The 16,878-nt window shown below is 37.4% G+C and overlaps 1 protein-coding gene across 1 annotated transcript in view; it reads left to right on the top strand.

Moving 5' to 3' along the window:
• The window catches only part of SLC4A7 (solute carrier family 4 member 7), a 58,421-nt gene extending 41,749 nt beyond the window's left edge, over positions 1-16,672 (top strand). The window contains exons 16-27 of the mRNA XM_054385129.1: positions 404-649; positions 3,555-3,660; positions 5,480-5,641; positions 6,808-6,921; positions 7,370-7,531; positions 7,794-8,045; positions 9,698-9,766; positions 10,140-10,313; positions 10,662-10,793; positions 11,451-11,548; positions 13,114-13,221; positions 16,591-16,672. Of these exons, the coding sequence (XP_054241104.1) occupies positions 404-649; positions 3,555-3,660; positions 5,480-5,641; positions 6,808-6,921; positions 7,370-7,531; positions 7,794-8,045; positions 9,698-9,766; positions 10,140-10,313; positions 10,662-10,793; positions 11,451-11,548; positions 13,114-13,221; positions 16,591-16,672 (1,705 nt within the window). The remainder of the gene's footprint in view (positions 1-403; positions 650-3,554; positions 3,661-5,479; positions 5,642-6,807; positions 6,922-7,369; positions 7,532-7,793; positions 8,046-9,697; positions 9,767-10,139; positions 10,314-10,661; positions 10,794-11,450; positions 11,549-13,113; positions 13,222-16,590) is intronic.
• The last annotated feature ends 206 nt before the right edge of the window (positions 16,673-16,878 follow it).

Below are 16,878 nucleotides of genomic sequence, written 5' to 3'. Positions count from 1 at the left end.
GAAGATGTAAACATGCACCAAGAGACTGAGAGATGGATGTGGGTTGGCAAAGCTGCAAGTCACTGATGAGCCTTCAGGAGAAAACAGATGATTAGAAGTGGCTAGGACTTAAAAGCTTTGTTGTTGCTCTGTGGGGATGTTTGCTTTGATTCTGCAGGGGTAAACAGTGATTGATCTGCCCTCTAGGAAAAAAAAACATCTAGATAGTTCTGAAAGTATCATCTCCATGCCGCCTTCAATCCTAGGAACACCGTGCAGTGTTGTTTTGATTTGGCAGAAAAGTTTCTGCTTCCTTCAGAATTAAGGCTAAGGAGGAGAAAAAGCACTGAATGCCTCTGGAGCTTGGCCCATAGTATCACTGACTTTTGGCTCAGTTAATACTTGTGTTCCTTTCTTCACACAGGGATTATGGTCTTTCTTACCTCTCTCTGCGAACTAGCATCGGTCTGTGGACTGCGTTTTTATGCATCGTGCTTGTAGCCACAGATGCCAGCAGCCTTGTGTGTTACATCACTCGATTCACCGAGGAAGCTTTTGCTGCTCTTATATGCATCATATTTATTTATGAGGCATTGGAAAAGCTTTTCCATTTGGGAGAAGTGTATGCCTTCAATATGCACAATGATTTGGATAAACTGACTTTATATTCGTAAGTATCACATTGAGTCCGATAGTAAAATACATAGGGGGAGATGCTTATGGTATGGAGACATAATTCCATTTACTCATCTGTAACGTGTGCCTCTGTAAAAGTGCTGGAGGAATGCTGATGCAGGCATGAGAAGCCTCAGAAAAATTCTGTTCAGGATGTTGTGGAATTGAGTATTTTGGGTGGAACTGAGTTATGGGTGGTTGAGAGGGATGAGAGGCTCTGGCAATGCATGTTTTAATTCAGTTTTACTAAAGGTCAGAGCAGACATTCTGCCTTGCCACTTTTAGCAATGATTGAGGATTGTTTCCAGCTAGCTGAGGCATGGAGAGCTTCTGGTGAGAAGCTCTGGTAAAGACCCTACCTGGATTACTGTGTTCAGGTCTGGAGTACACAGCACAAGAAGGACATGTTGAAGCAAGTTCAGAGGAGTGCCACAAAAATGATCAAAGGGATGGAACTTGTCCTGTAAATAAAGGCTGAAAGAGTTGGAGTTGTTAAGCCTGGAGACTTTATTGTAGCCCTTCACTACTTAAAGGGGGCCTATAAGAAAAATGAAGACTCTCTTCTTAGCAAGACTTGTCATGATAGTACAAAGGGTAATGAGGGTGGTGAAACACTGGAAGAGGTCGCCCAGAAAGGTGGTAGAAGCCACATCCCTAGAAACATTCAAGATCAGGTTGGATGGGGCTCTGAGCAGCCTGATCTGGTTAAAGATGTCCCTGTCTACTGCAGTGGGTTTGGACTAGGTGACCTTTAAAGGTCTCTTCCAACCCAAACCATTCTATGATTCTGCAACTTTCACATGCTATGAATAAGGAGTTAACATCTTTAAACAGTAACTAGCAGTAAAACAATCAGTACAAAAATAACGTGAGCAAGCTACTTAGGTGGATCTTTTTTTAACACTGGGTTTAGTTCTTAGCAGTTGTGTATTTTCTACCCATGGTGGGTTTATGTTGGCTGGATGCCAGATGTTCACAAGCCTGTATTACTGAACCTCATCAGCAGGACAAGGGAACAAAAAATAGGGCAAAAGGCTAATAGATTAAGATAAGGACAGGGAGATCATTCAGCAATTACCATCATGGGCAAAACAGACTTAACTTGGGGGGGAATAATTTAATTTATTACAAACCAAATCAGAATGGGATTAATACAGATGAGAAAATCAAAACTAAAACACCTTCCCCAAACCCCTCTCTTCTTCCTTGGCTCAATTTTTTTTCTCAGTTTCTCTCTCTCTTGCCCCTGAACAGCACAGAGCTATGGGGAGTGGGGGTTGCAGTCAGTTTACCCCATTCTGTCTCTACTGCTCCTTCCTCCTCACACTCTTCCCTTGCTCCAGCATGGGGTGTCTCACAAAGTAAGTTCTCCACAAGCCTCTCCAGTGTGAATCCTTCCCATGGGCTGCAGTTCTTCTTAAACTGCTCCAGCATGGGTACTTTCTACAGAGTGCAGTCCTTCAGGAACAGACTGCTCTGGTGTGGATTCCCATTTTGTCACAAGTCCTGCCAGCAAGGTTGCTCCAGCATGAGTTCTTCCCTTCATAAATCCACAGATCTGTCTGGAGCCACCCCTGTAGCCACCCCTGCTACAAAAACCTTGCCGCTCAAACTCCATACATCTTTCAGAGTGTGTAGCTGTACCACTTCTGCATCAAATTAATTTGTTCATATGGTGAAACTAGCATTGAGTACTTCTTATACCATGAGTCTTGACACGTAATATTTTAAATTTTTTATGACACACTTAAAATGCTGCTTTATCTTTGGTGCTCTGTATAAGGAAATATGAGGAATTGAGTTACCTGCTCACACCTACCAGAAAGAGGAGACCCCACTAACTGTTGTTGAGAGAAACTGCTCATTTCACATAGTTTTAAACCAAATCAAAAGCAAAGCTATTTTTAGATTCCACAGCAAGACACAACTGTGCTGTCTCTGTGCAGCATTAGTAATACAGCAATTTACCCACAGCATGAGACTCTTAAGAAATATACTAGTAGGAACCTACACATTTTTAAATTGTCTTCTATTACATGTGGCTACAGTCAGTCACACATCTCTTTTTCTGATCATCACCTGATTCTTTTTTTTCTTTTTTTTTTTTTCTTTTTTTCTCCAGAAGTCTTTTTGTTCCTATTTAATCCAGCTATGGTTGCCATCTTCCTCTACAACGTGACAAATTTTGGGCAAACACTCTCAGGCTGCTTCTTGTATTCCATTCACACATGGAATTTACATTCACTTGCCTGTCTTGACAGCTGGTAAGACCAGGCTGTGTTGCCAGGAGTGGGACACGAGAGTACACTCACTTCCTAATTTCTCACTTTCCTAGCTGCTAATCCTTCTCTTTTAGTAGCTCTGGGACCTCACTGGACTGTTCTGTGAGCATGTTAAATTCACTGATTGGGCAGAAGCTGTACTGCAGATCTGTAGTTCTTCTGACCCTTGCCACCTGATTCGTGTTTTGCTACAGCAGCATAGGCAGGACATGAGAGTGGAGAGAGGAAGGTGTGACATTTCCTTGGTTTAGTTCTGGGAGGTGTCACATGTCTTTCAGGACATGCCACAGACCTCAGCTTTGTTTTGCCCCATTTTTAATTTTGTTTGTTTCTGTTAATTCCTGTTGCAAAGCTGTGTGAGAGCTGACCTTTTACAATTGCCTTGTTTTCCCTCTCTCTCATTTTTAAATCTCTTCCCCCAGTGGGGAATAGGGTGTGAAACAGGCATCTTGCTTGCTTGACTTCTCCATCTGTAAGGAGTCATCTTGTACCCTGCTTCTGTCACAGAGGGTTGAGCTAAGCTGCTTTAAACTTTCCAGAATTTTTGAAGTTACTGCAGATCACTGCATTTGGCACATACATCTTAACAAACATGTATGTTTGTTTTCTTCCCTTCAGATGTGTGTGTTCTGAGCCTGAAAAACCCAGCAATGAAACTTTGCAAGTGTGGAAGAGTAAAAATAAGTCTGTGGAAAATATAGCTTGGAGTAACCTGACAGTTTCTGTGAGTATCTAAAAGCTATGTGTGTGTATACATGTAGATGTGTCTGTGTGTGCTGTATGTATGAAAAAGAAACACCCAGACAGTACTGGTCTTAATTAATATTTTTCATCTGTTTTCTTTCTTGATTTGAACCTAGACTATTTTCTTTAAAACTATTTTTGAACTCTTTCATTCCTCTTGTCATGCTAAAACAGTCATTGTAGTGGCTTGGATGAGTGAGTCTGTAGCAGTAAATGCTAATGTCATAAATGTCTGCTCGAGGTAGCCACTTCAATCCTGTCAGAGAGAACAATCTTCTTTCTCGAGTGCATATGAACATGATGAGGTGAATGAACCAGAGATGGCTTTCTTCAGTTTCCTGGAAAAGATAAGCACATGTTTTTAAGAAGATGTGAAGTTGTAGTCTGCAGTTGAAATATGGCAGCAAACATGCTTCATTAGTTAGACATTGGTATAAAACTACAACAAAGAAACTACCTGAAAAGTGATAGGAAGAAAAAACAATTGGTTAGAAAATTGAAGGTTAAAAGAAAAGGGGAGGAGCTATTTGAAGGAACAGGCTTGGAAGCATTACCTTCTGAACTGAATTTTTCATAGAAATACTGAATTTTGTGGGTAGGTGAAAAGGAAGAAAGTTGTGTGGAAGTGATACTGCAGCCTTTTAGGAAGAAAGATTTTTTGCTGATTAGTAATTCCTTGTGTGGGATTCAGTTGCCTTAATGCAAATGTCTGCAGCTGCTTTGCATACCCTCACACCGTGAAAGATTTGGATCTGCTGTAGACTGTGTTGCACGTGCTGTTTGTGCCTACTTGCTGTCTGAGGCTGTCTAAAATGGCAGTAGATACCCACATGTGACAGCCTAGACATTCACACTGGAAGCAGATGTTTTGCACAACAGAAATACTGGGGAAAACCTCAGTGCTCTAGATAAGTTTCAGCCATAATGTTTTCTATGTACCACCAATGGCTTCTGGTCCACAGTAATTGCCTAGAATGGCAGTTTATCTTGAACTTAGTTTTTATATTTATATTATTATTTATTCAATATGTCTTTTCATGCTCTTCAGCATCTTTCTGGAGAGACAGAAGTGATCCAGGATTTGGTGGTGCTTTTATCAAAATAGAAGACTAGGTTGTGGCAGTGCTGCTCACAGCTATTTGATTTATTGGCTGTTTCCTTGTACTCCATGTGTGTACTTTTACTTCTTTACTTGGCATTTCAATGAGCCTTTTGGATAGAAATTGTCTTAATGTGGTTTCTTATTTTTATTCAAATCTATCTGTTACGAATGAAGCTTTTCTATTTCCACTAGAAGTTGTTTTTGTTTTTCAGTTGTGTTAATCTAATTTTGTAAGTGTCTGTTTTTGCCTTAACTGTATTGGGAGGAAACAAATTGGAAAATAAAGAGGTGGGAGAACCTGAAGATATCCTTTTTTAATGTTTGTTAGCTTGAAAGTTGATGTTGGACAGTCTGCTTTTCCTGGGTTTAGTCCTTAGTCTTTATATAGAGTCTTATGTTGCTTTGAGACACAGAATAGAAATGAGGTGAATGTAAAGAAGTTTTGTCATCTTGGGCATTTTCCAGTATTTCAGCATCCTGAAACTGTCAGTGATGGCTGCTATGGCTCATCTGCAACACACAGCACACGTTGTTGTTATTTTAGGAGGAGGTGGTGATGAAGGGAAGAACCTCCTTTTGATATTGTGAAAGTTTTCCAATGTTTTTTTTTTTATATTAAAATAAAAAAGCTACCGGTTAGGTTGAATGTAAGAAATTGATAGAACCTAGAAGTGTAAGGAGGTTTTTCTCTTTGCAGGAATGTTTAGAATTTCATGGTGTGTTTCGTGGATCAGCTTGTGGCCATCATGGACCATATATTCCAGATGTTCTCTTCTGGTCTGTCATATTATTCTTTACAACATTTTTCCTCTCCTCTTTCTTTAAACAATTCAAGACCAAACGCTATTTCCCAACTAAGGTAATTCTGATTAGAGACTATTATTATCTTGTGATAAATACATTAGTATAACCTAATGGAGTTGAATTTCCTATTTTGCTTCTGAACTTTGTATTGAGAGATTCCTTTGTAAACAGGAATAGGAATTATAAAACCAGAGATGAGGTGATAATAATAATTTAAAAAAAGACAGTAGAGGAAAGAAATTTGCTGCAGAACATTCAGTGCTTACTCTACTCTGCTATAGTTACAAGATGTTCTAAATATTAGAAGCCCCAAGCAGTCTTGTCTCCCTACATTAATGGATATTGCCAGGTATCATTTAGAGAGAACACTGCTGCTGTCCCCCTCATCTAGCTGTGCAGAACAATTGATTGCTTTCTTCACGCTGCTGATGTGTGAAAAGTTCAGAGTGATTCCTTGAGGCTGTTTCTAATATAAGCTAATATAATGATTATCCTTGAACTGATCTACACAACTCATTTCTGCTAGCTGAAATCAAGCAGTTAGATTTTTTTTCTTTTTTTTTTAATAACATCAGCTCATCTCTACAATCAGAGAATCACTTAGGCTGAAAAAGACCTTTAAGATCATTGATTTCAGCCGTCAACCTAATACTGTCAAATCTGCTCCTAAATCATGTCCCTCAGCATCACACAAAAAAAAGTCAATGAGAGGGTAATCGATTCCATTTCTTAAACAGTCCTACATCACAAAATGCATTTCAGAACAGCCTAGGGCCCAAACACCATTGGACTTCTGGAGAGGGATAAAGTCACGTTCGACCACCCGACTCTTGTTGCAAATTATCCTCCTCCTATATATTAAAACATCCAATGTATGAATATCAATTTCAGAACAATTCAGTGATGTTACTGAATTAAGCTACAAGAGGCACAGCTTCCTAGTAGGATTGAGGGGACAGGAGGATGAGGAATGAGTTATTTTAAATTATTTTCTTGTTGCAGTAGCTGAATTCTAAATGAGATAATTGCAGAAACTTGTGCAACTTCATGATATGCTGGCAGGTATCTTAATTTTGAAAGTAAATATGCATATAGTCTAAATACATTGTTCAGTGGTGTAGTATAATGTAAATAGACTTCATAGAGGAGAAAACTGTCTGTCTGTACATACAGATCATAATGATGGAAAAGGAAGAGTGAACACAAGTCTTTTCTTTATAGGTGCGCTCTACCATCAGCGACTTCGCAGTATTTCTCACCATAGTCATTATGGTTTTAATTGACTATCTTGTGGGAGTACCTTCTCCTAAGCTTCACGTTCCAGAGAAATTTGAAGTAAGATAAAAAAAAAAAAAAAATTCAAAATTGTAACTTTTTAAATGCTTGCAAGTTCATAGACAGTACAGAAATGGAATTATATAGAAACAAATGTATCTTTCTGACTTAAAATGTGGTTGATGAAGTAATCCCCCTTTTCTGTTTTGGATGTATGTCTCACCTGACTGAAGAAACTTTGCTTTATATCATAATATCACCAAGAAGGAAACATTCTTTTGTGCAAATGTGCAGAAATGAAGGAATGTATTTACTTTAACTTTACTTATATAAATATCTTATACACATGTAACAGCTAAATAAGTCTTTTGGTCAAAGCCACTAGAAAAAAAGTCTAAATAAATACTAAAAAGACTGTTAATCAGATCATTGCAGCTGCTTTTAGCAACAAAATCAGTTTTACCATAGTTAATTTGGGGTTTTTTTGGCATGCCTTTTTTTTTTCCAGCCCACTCGAAAAGACCGAGGATGGTTCATAGATCCTCTTGGAACCAATCCTTGGTGGACGCTCCTGGTAGCTGCTATCCCTGCTTTACTCTGTACCATTCTCATTTTCATGGATCAACAAATAACAGCTGTTATTATAAACAGGAAGGAGCATAAGCTGAAGGTAAAAGTCGTTTTCCCAAAACTCTTAATGCTGTGCAACCCAAATTTATGTAAAATTGGATTCATTCTGCAAGTTTGAGAAACGTTGCCAACAGCTACTTAAATAAATGTTTATCTCAACTTAATAAAGAACAGTATGATTTTGTGGACACTCAAATTATCTGACTTTTATAGTTACCTGTTATGTACCAGCCCAGTTACAAATATGATATCATATAAATAAAAAAAAGTTTATCAAATTATTTCTTTGCTTAATTTTTCAGAAAGGCTGTGGTTATCATCTTGATCTACTCATGGTTGGTGTAATGCTGGGGATATGTTCTATCATGGGGTTACCGTGGTTTGTTGCTGCAACTGTCCTGTCTATAAGTCATGTTAACAGCCTTAAAGTTGAATCTGAATGCTCAGCACCAGGAGAACAACCAAAATTTTTGGGAATTCGGGAGCAGCGTGTGACAGGATTGATGATTTTTGTCCTAATGGGGCTGTCAGTGTTTATGACCTCTGTGTTAAAGGTAAAAATGTTTTCTCAAAGTATTTGTTTTCTTTGTGCCTTTGATTTTGATACTGTAATTTAGCATTTCATAACGTTAGGAAGTTCTGTTAAGTAAAATATGTCTGGCCTCATTCTTCAAACTACTTCTTTTTAACAATGTGTTAGATGAATAGACATGATGGGGGGAGAGGTAGGAAAAGAAATCTGAGCACACTAGAAATGTAGAGCAGTGAAGAAAGCAACCTTTGTCCACGTTACCTGAATTTTTTGCCAGCTTTTTTTTTTTCAGTTTCTCCAATCTGTGTTACCTAAAATAGTTCTCACGTAGTTCTCAAGCAAGTGGACAAAAGGAGAGAGGAGTGCAATGAAGATGTAAAGTTACTTGAGCAGACACAATGCAATATAGTAGAAGAAACAGGAACATTTGGTTTAAAAAATTATCATCAGTGACATTCACATTTCATTCTTATGTTCACCTTACTAAATTGCCTTTCATGTTTCAACTGTCAAGGTTATCTTAGACATCATCATGCAATAGAGGTTTTTGCAGGTTGTATTGTGCCTTCATTTTACATGATCTCTTAATTCATATCTGTAGTGTTCTTCCCAAGACTTTATTGGAATAAACCAAATCAGTCCATTGACATTTTGCTCAGATATGGCTAAAATCCATTCAACTTCTGCTTTGTTGTTTCAAACCCAGTAGTTAAAAGAAGAAATAAAAAAGCTTTTTTTTTTCCCTTTTCAAAATAGTAGATAAATTGCGTAATTGCTAATACCTTTAAAGAATGTTGTAATTAGTCATTAAGAAACAAGTAACTTCTGCAAGTTTAGATAATGGGAAGAAATAAACCTGTGAAGACACAGCCATAGTCACTAGTACATAGAGCTGTATATTACAAATTTTTAGTATTTTGAGTCAACCATTGGTATGTGTTAAAGAATGTAAAGTTTTGAAGACAATAAGGCAGTAGCAGTTATTAAAAGTGAGTATTCACATTTGATAATCTCTGGTTGAAAAGCTACCAAGAGCTCAGCTGTGTGATACAAATGATCAGAAGCAGAAATACTGCAATGGGTCTGTTGTTGCTCAAAAGAGAAGGTTAAGGTACTGATTCCTGAAGCTAGATGTTTACCCCACGCTTTAACAACTGATTCTTAGAAACTAATACTTGCTTTATTTTTTTTTAATGGAACCAAGGGTAATGGGAATGGAATTACTACTATTTGGTCTTTATGAACTGTATTTCAATGTGAATGGCTGTTGGTCAAAAGAAGGAAGGACAACAAAGCCTTGCACCTGTACATTGCTGTGTTTTTGTTCCACGTATGGATGGTCTCAATACAGTTCCTGTCAAACAGCAACATAAAGCACTGTAGCTAGCAGTAACAGAAATCTTGGCTGCAGCCTAGAAAACTGAATGAATGTGCAGTCAAGACTGCAGTACTTTCTTTTTTTTTTTTTAATCCTGGTGATAGTTTTATTAGCTCTAGAATTTTTTGCTGTTTAGTGATACATATATCTTTTTCTGTAAATAACTTAAGCTTTTATAGATTACACTTCAGTAAAACATAGTAAAAAATTTGATCCAGATATTTCACTAATATTGGCTGCTCTATTATGCCATATTTATTCCAGAAGTAACGGTGTGGGTCTGTTTTCCTCCTCAGTTTATTCCAATGCCAGTTTTGTATGGTGTCTTTCTTTACATGGGAGTATCTTCATTAAAAGGCATTCAGGTAAAGTATTTTTATTGAGCAGTTTGCTTTTGCTTTTGTTTAATACTGAAGGAAAATGAAACTGTAACACGTTACTTTGTGACCAGCAATAAAGATCAGCCTATGTTGTCTGACTAGTTTGTAGGATAATTTTCTGACTGCCATGTTGGGATATTTGTTCTTACCACATTGTGCTTCACTCATTTCTTTTACATTTAGCTTTCAGTAGTGTAGCTGAGCAACACATTTTCTGATCTCATCCCACTGAATGTTTGGTGTCTTTAATTAGTATTTTATTTGGGATGAATTTAAGTTTCTGGAGTCTCCTAAAAATGTTCAGTTTCTTCCAGAAGAAAATAATTAACTGAAGGATGATTTTTATTTTTCAATGCAGTTTTTTGACCGTATAAAACTGTTTGGAATGCCTGCCAAACATCAGCCTGACCTGATTTATCTACGTTATGTGCCACTTTGGAAGGTCCATATCTTTACAGTTGTTCAGCTCACTTGTCTAGTTCTGTTGTGGGTGATTAAAGCCTCTGCAGCTGCTGTTGTCTTCCCTATGATGGTAAGTCTTCTGTTTGGCAAGTTAATAGTTCTTCCAAGAATATGTGCATCATCCAGGATCTCTTCAGAACGTGTTTTCCTGCCTTAAGAATGGAGTGGGAAAGAAATGAAAGAACCTGTAGTGCAAGTTCAGTTCAGTTTTGAAACAGAAGGACTTTTCCATCTCCTGAAAATGAGCAGTTCAGTTGTGAATAGCTATTGAAAGTGGAGTTTATGTAACTTTGTGGTAGGATAAAGCTAGTACAGAAAAGGGCTTCAGTAAAGATTCTGAATGTACTGAAACTGAGTGCATATCTTTGTTCATTTCAGTGGTTTAATACAAATGATTCCATTTATGGTTCCCTTTAAGGTTCTAGCATTAGTGTTCATTCGAAAGCTCATGGATTTGTGCTTCACCAAAAGAGAGCTTAGCTGGCTTGATGATCTTATGCCAGAAAGTAAAAAGAAGAAAGAAGACGACAAAAAGATCAAGGAGAAAGCAGTAAGTGTGGAAAAAAATCAAACTAAGCATATTATAAATTAATAGAAAAGAATCAAGAAGACTTTAAGTGACCCGAGCATATGAATTTATATACCAAATGTACATTTTAAAATCCCTTACTAATGAGATTTGATGATAGAGGAACTGTTACTGGTTTTTAAGTAAAGGAAAAGTCACTGTTTCAGTGATACTAGTATGAACTGTGACTCTCAGTTGTGATTAACATTAGCAAGCAAAGTGGAAAGAAGCAGTTTATAGTGCAAATTGTAGTTCCCTTTGTCTTTCATCAGATTAGGAGGAGGGAAAAGGGAGAGGGAGATAAAAGCAGTGCAGTAGGGATCTTTGCTCTTAATTATGAAATTGTTCATTATATCTGGAACATTTTGCTTGTGTTTGCAGAGCTGTAGTTAACACTGACTGCTAGTTACCAAAACCATAATAATGTATCTTCTATAATTTCTCCGTAACAGTCTTGCCTAACTGTACACTATCTGAATTCCTCACAAAACTTGTTAACACTCTTCTTCCACACCCTCATCCACCCTACATGAATCAAATACTTCTAAGAAAAAGAGATCTTAACTTTGTCATCATGAGAAGCTTCTTACATTTTTATTGTAGGAATAATTTTATAAACTTTTTACTTGCGTTTTACAGGAAGCAGAGAGAATGCTTCAAACAGGGGACAATGAAAGTGTACATCTTGCATATGGAGAAGCAAATTTGGATTTTCCTGTAAAAACCCTTAAATACAGGTATAATGAAGTGGTTGTAGTCTATAAAGAGTTTTTGTATCACATAGTTTTCTGTATATTAAGTTGTGAATGACTTTTTTCCCCCAAGCTTGTAACTCATCCATGAATAGGAAGTATGAAGGTATATTTAATAGTGCTATAGTAGCATTTTCATGTTGCATTGCTTTTTAAAGCTGAATCTTAATTATGAATTTACATGACCATCTTGAACAGATCAGATGACTCAGTGTCGACCAGAAGTACTCAAGGTGAAGAAGCTTCTTTGGTCAGTTTTTCCTGGAATACTTTTGTGTTACTGTGCATGAAATACTGAGTGTTAAGCAACTAATCACATCAGTTGAGCCATGTGCTTACCAGCCACTGGGATTTTTCAGAACAAGTCATATAGTGTGCAGTTACTTCATTATTTTTTTAGATATTCTACAAGTGTTCAAGTCACTCAGTAGATATGATGGACAAATAGCTTGGCAGACTTTTTTTTTTTTTGCCTCTCTAATACTAATTGTTCTTAGGTTAAAAATTGACTTTCTTATGGCACTACAGTAGTGTCAGGCCTATCCTGTTCTGAGCTGGGAACTGGCAGGCTTTTGAATTAGATTTTCTTACTGAGTGCTAGTGTGTAAGAGCAGACTTAATCAGACTTCAGCAATTCAAATGATAATGCTAAATGCTGATGACTTTTAAAAAACAGTGAAGATGCTTATGGCTCTCACAGTTGGAATTATGGTTTTGTCAACTGTGTGTGTATGTTTCCTCTATATTTCACTACCTTTCTTCTTGGGATTCCTGAGGAAAAATGCCTTCAAAAGATTTCTATGCCATTTTAAGAGCTCTTACAGATACCTTGGGGTAGATTCTTAAGCTTAAGTAGGGAACAGAACAGAAAACACATCTATAAACACCTAAGTCTGCTGCGCATACAAATGTGTGGAGGCCAAATGGGGAAATAGGTTTTGAAAGGTTACTGTCAATGAGGGTAAACTTAACCTTTTTCAGGATTTGGGTAATAGTGGTGGAAAAAAAAAACACACAAAAAACTAAAAACAAACACTAGAGAAATTACTATTAAGGCCCTGCAGGAAAAAAATTGCCTGCAGAACTGTCTAGATAATTGGAACTTCTATATTTTTGTTACTTTTAAATCTCAACTAAGTTACCAGTTTCAAAATTTTGTTAACAGATGCTTTTTGCCCTTGATTATGTCCTAGAAACAACTTATTGATTTATAGAAGCCTTAACAGAACAGTGATTTTGTTTAATTATTTTTGAGGATGCAAAATAATTTCCTGAAGTTGCAAGTAATGTAGACATGAGATGGGCAGTTCTCAAATATTCTTAATGTCTCAGTGCTATCTGTGTGAAAAACTGTTTTAAAATGCTATGTGGTTAAGGCAGCTCTAGTTCAATTGTCAAGTTTCTGTGAAACATGTTTTTAAGAGATGAATTCATCTTGTGGCTGTGTAAATATTGAAAGAAGGCACAACTGATGGAAATGATGAGTGACAGTAAGTATAATACTGTTGCAAGGTATTGAATACTAACCAGAAAGTATGTTTGTTCTATAGTGTTGATCCCTCAGTTGTAAACATATCAGATGAAATGGCCAAAACTGCACAGTGGAAGGCTCTTGCCATGAGTACTGAGAATGCCAAAGTAACCAGAGCTAACCTGAGGTAGCTATACTATAATTAATCATGCATTTCCTAACTGTGATCTTGTGTTTAGCAGCTAGTAACTATACTTGTATTTCTTGAAATGTATCCAAAAAATGAGCATACAGGGTTTGTAAATCTGCATTGACTTTTGAGGAAGTTGAATTTTAATTTAGTTTTTGCTCTTAAGAAAAACTTTAGTTTGAGTAAGAAATTTGAATTTTATTAAAGAGTAAGCTTAAATTATGATTCATTTATTTGCTTAATACAATTGTATGCTGCTCTGATGGGTTTAGGGTTTCTAAAAGATTTATTAGAGTGTACATGAGCATGGAAACTGTTTGATCCTGAACACTACAAATGATAATGGGAATAAAGGCTAAGTCTAGCACTTCCATTATTGTTTTATTCCGCCCCAGGATCTGTATACTGTTTGTGTGGCTTGGTTTGTTTTCCTCAGCTCGTTTTTAATCTCCAAAAACAAAACCTGGGTCAAATCTTGTATTTACTGGATATAAAGTACACTTGAATGAAGTATGGGGCAGTTTAGGAGTCGTTGGTGCTGTGAACACTTCCTGTAAGATGACATGGCCCCGAGCTTCTTTCTCTGTGAGCTCTCCCTCAAACAAGAAAGTCTGCATGCAGAGGACCATTTTGCTATTCTATCCTAGCTTCTTCCTTGTCTCTCTGAATCTATGAAGAAGAAAAGTCCTGAAATTTTACCTGAAATATCCCCAAATTGCTGAAAGCTTGTAATTTATAGGTACTGGTATCTGTGGACTGTTCTCTAACAATGTAGGAAAGAGGGGAGAAAAGGCCTGGATGATTAAAAAACCCCCCAAGCTTATGCAGTACTGCTGTGATCCCTTTCAGCCAAATCTGTCAAAGGCAGGCAAGTTTCAGGGATACAAAATTGTCAAATTTTACTGGGTAGTGTTGAGCTTGGATCATGGAAGCAGCAGTAATGACTGGACACTCACCACTTGTGTACCACCAATTGGTTCAGCATGTGCATTACTCCACACTAGGAATAGAAATGCATTTTGCCCAGGCAGTAGGCCAACCAAGGGTGAAGGAGGAGACAAGGAGCACACCTTGCCTATGAAGACAGGATGAAAGAATTGGGGCTGTTCAGCATGAAGGAGGGAAGGCTCCAGGGAGACCTTGTAGCTGTATTTCAGTATCTGAAGAGAACCTCCAGGAAAACTGTGGAATGACTGTTCAGAAGTGCTTGTAGCAATAGCATGATGGGCAATGGTTTGAAACTGGAACAGGGTAGATTTAGGCAGGATGTAAGGAAGTTCTTTACAATGAGAGTGGTGAAATACTGGAATGGGTTGACCAGGAATGTGGTTGAGGTCCTGTCCCTGGAGAGATTCAAGATCAGACTTGATGTGGCCTTAGGCAGCCTGATGTAGTTGGAGGTATCCTTGCTCACTGCAGGGCAATTGTACAAGATGATCTTTGAGGGTCCCTTCCAACCCAACGCAATCTGAGAGAACTTGGAGGTATTGTAATAGGAAAAGTTCAAAAGACTTGTTAGTGCAGGCACCATTTACAGTGAATCTTCAGCCTCTATTGTTTAAACATTTTAAGATGTTCAAATACACATTTTAAATATTTCAAACCTGATTATTACATAAGGTAGTAGACTGTCAGAGCTCATAGATAATAGAGGACTTAGATCATAAGTGTCAGTACATCCTCATGTTTTAATTATTTTTTCAGAACCCTGTACAGAACTTGTGGATGCTTCTCCTATCTTAACCTGACAGTCATTGGGTGTACAGGGCTTGAAGAGATACAGACCTGTATTTCTCTTTCCAGAAGAATTAAGTTTTAGATTTAGGTTTCCAGCAGTTAGAAGTTAGTACAACTTCATCTTGAGCATTTTGGTTTCCTCAGTGGGTTACGTTAGTAAAGGATTACATGCAGCACTAGCTTCCAAATAGTTTATGTGCTTTACTTAGGTCATATTCAGTATTTCATCTGTTTTTTGTATTTTGCTGTAAGACGTTTACTTTTAATTCTGTAACATGCCCCGTTTGAGATTATTAGGTTAAAAAATTGCATCTGGTAAGGGAACTTGCTAAAAAGACAAACTGAAAATCCACTGGTGCCAGGAACCAGCACTTTCAAGAGGCAATCTGATATTGCATGAACATGGTAGATGTTAGAAGGCAGCCTTAACTCAAATGGTTGCTGTTTTGAGGTATTTCCTATCCTTTCTTCTACAGTGGAAAGATTTCTTCTATATGGAAAGATTTAGAGATGTCACCACTGCTCAGACAAAAGTAAATTTTTCATCTCAGTTCTTTTCAGGTTTTTCTGTGTAGGAGTCATCTTCTGATACAGATGTTTAGTGCTATGGTAAAAATGGTTATTTAGGCACTGCTCTTTGCAGATTGACTGGTTTCAAATAGGAAGCAGTTTGAAGCAAGCAATATTCTTTGGAATTCTAGATGATCTTGTGTGGGCTGGCAATATTTCTCACATCTTTTATTTTTTAGATTTTTTTTTTCTGAACTGATCCTATTTTGCCTTTTCTTTCTTCCTCCACCATCTGTCATATTTTATAGACTCTACAGTGTCCAGACACACTTATTTTCTAAGGAATCACAGAATCTTTTCTCTTTGCATGAATTTCTAATTCACCCCCCCCTTTTTTTTTTTTTCTCCTTAAAAAGCAACTCCACAGATGTATCATCTCTTGTAAAATTCATGCCTGGAAAATCCTCTCTTACGCTGTTCCAATTTCTCTTCTCCTACCCTGTAACTACCTCAAGACATTCCTTTCTGTCCTTGGATAAGCCACTGTTCAGTGTCAGGTGTTCAGGTGCCAGCCAGCCTATGGTCTTCAGGGTCTTCCACTTCAAAAGATGGATACCTATGCAGATTCTGAACTGTCCTCTACTGTTGTTAAAAGTGTGGTTCCCTCTTTTGAGAAGACTGGAATATTTTCCCAGTATTGTATTGTGAACAGAATTGTTACCTTGCACAATAACTAAGCAGTATTAGTGATACTGCTTGTTACATGTTCTTGAGCATTTTAAACTACATTGTTGTGGTTTCGTGGGAAGGTGGGGTTTTGGTTTTTATTTTTCAGGAGGTGTTTTGCAAAGCATTTTTACATCAACAGAATCAATAAAAGCAGTGGGACTGGAAATGGGATTTAAAAATGAGATTTTTCTGTAGATGATTTCTTTCTTTAAGCTTGTGCTATTCCTGTGGATAGTGTTTTAGAATTACTAGAATGTAACAAATACATCATCGTAAAAGCCATCCTTATGTTAGGACTTGCAGTATTTTCTGTTAAGTACAACATGCTTGAAAGTTAACCTTTACTGAAGCAAATCAAACCTTTTATTTTTCCTTTTTGCTTTCAAACAGCCCTGAAAAAACAGAAAGTGTGAAAATAAATGTGGAGTCTTCACCTGTTGTGAAATACGTGGATGCTGAGACCTCTTTATAGAACTGAACCCAAGGGGCATGGAGTATATTTGTGTGTGCGTATCTGTCTCACTAGGGTATTACACCATGGAAGTGTGATTGCCTATTTATGGAGCAACCTGTATTTTATGGAGCAACCTGTATTTAATTCTGTCATTGTTTAGAGCACTGTAGAGCTGCTTGTGTAGCGAGAAGATTCTTCTTACAAACGAGACGAGCGGTAATCAC

The sequence above is a fragment of the Indicator indicator genome, chromosome 11 (genome assembly GCF_027791375.1).
Source record: "Indicator indicator isolate 239-I01 chromosome 11, UM_Iind_1.1, whole genome shotgun sequence".
NCBI lineage: Eukaryota > Metazoa > Chordata > Aves > Piciformes > Indicatoridae > Indicator > Indicator indicator.
This window is presented reverse-complemented; position numbering and strand designations above follow the sequence as displayed.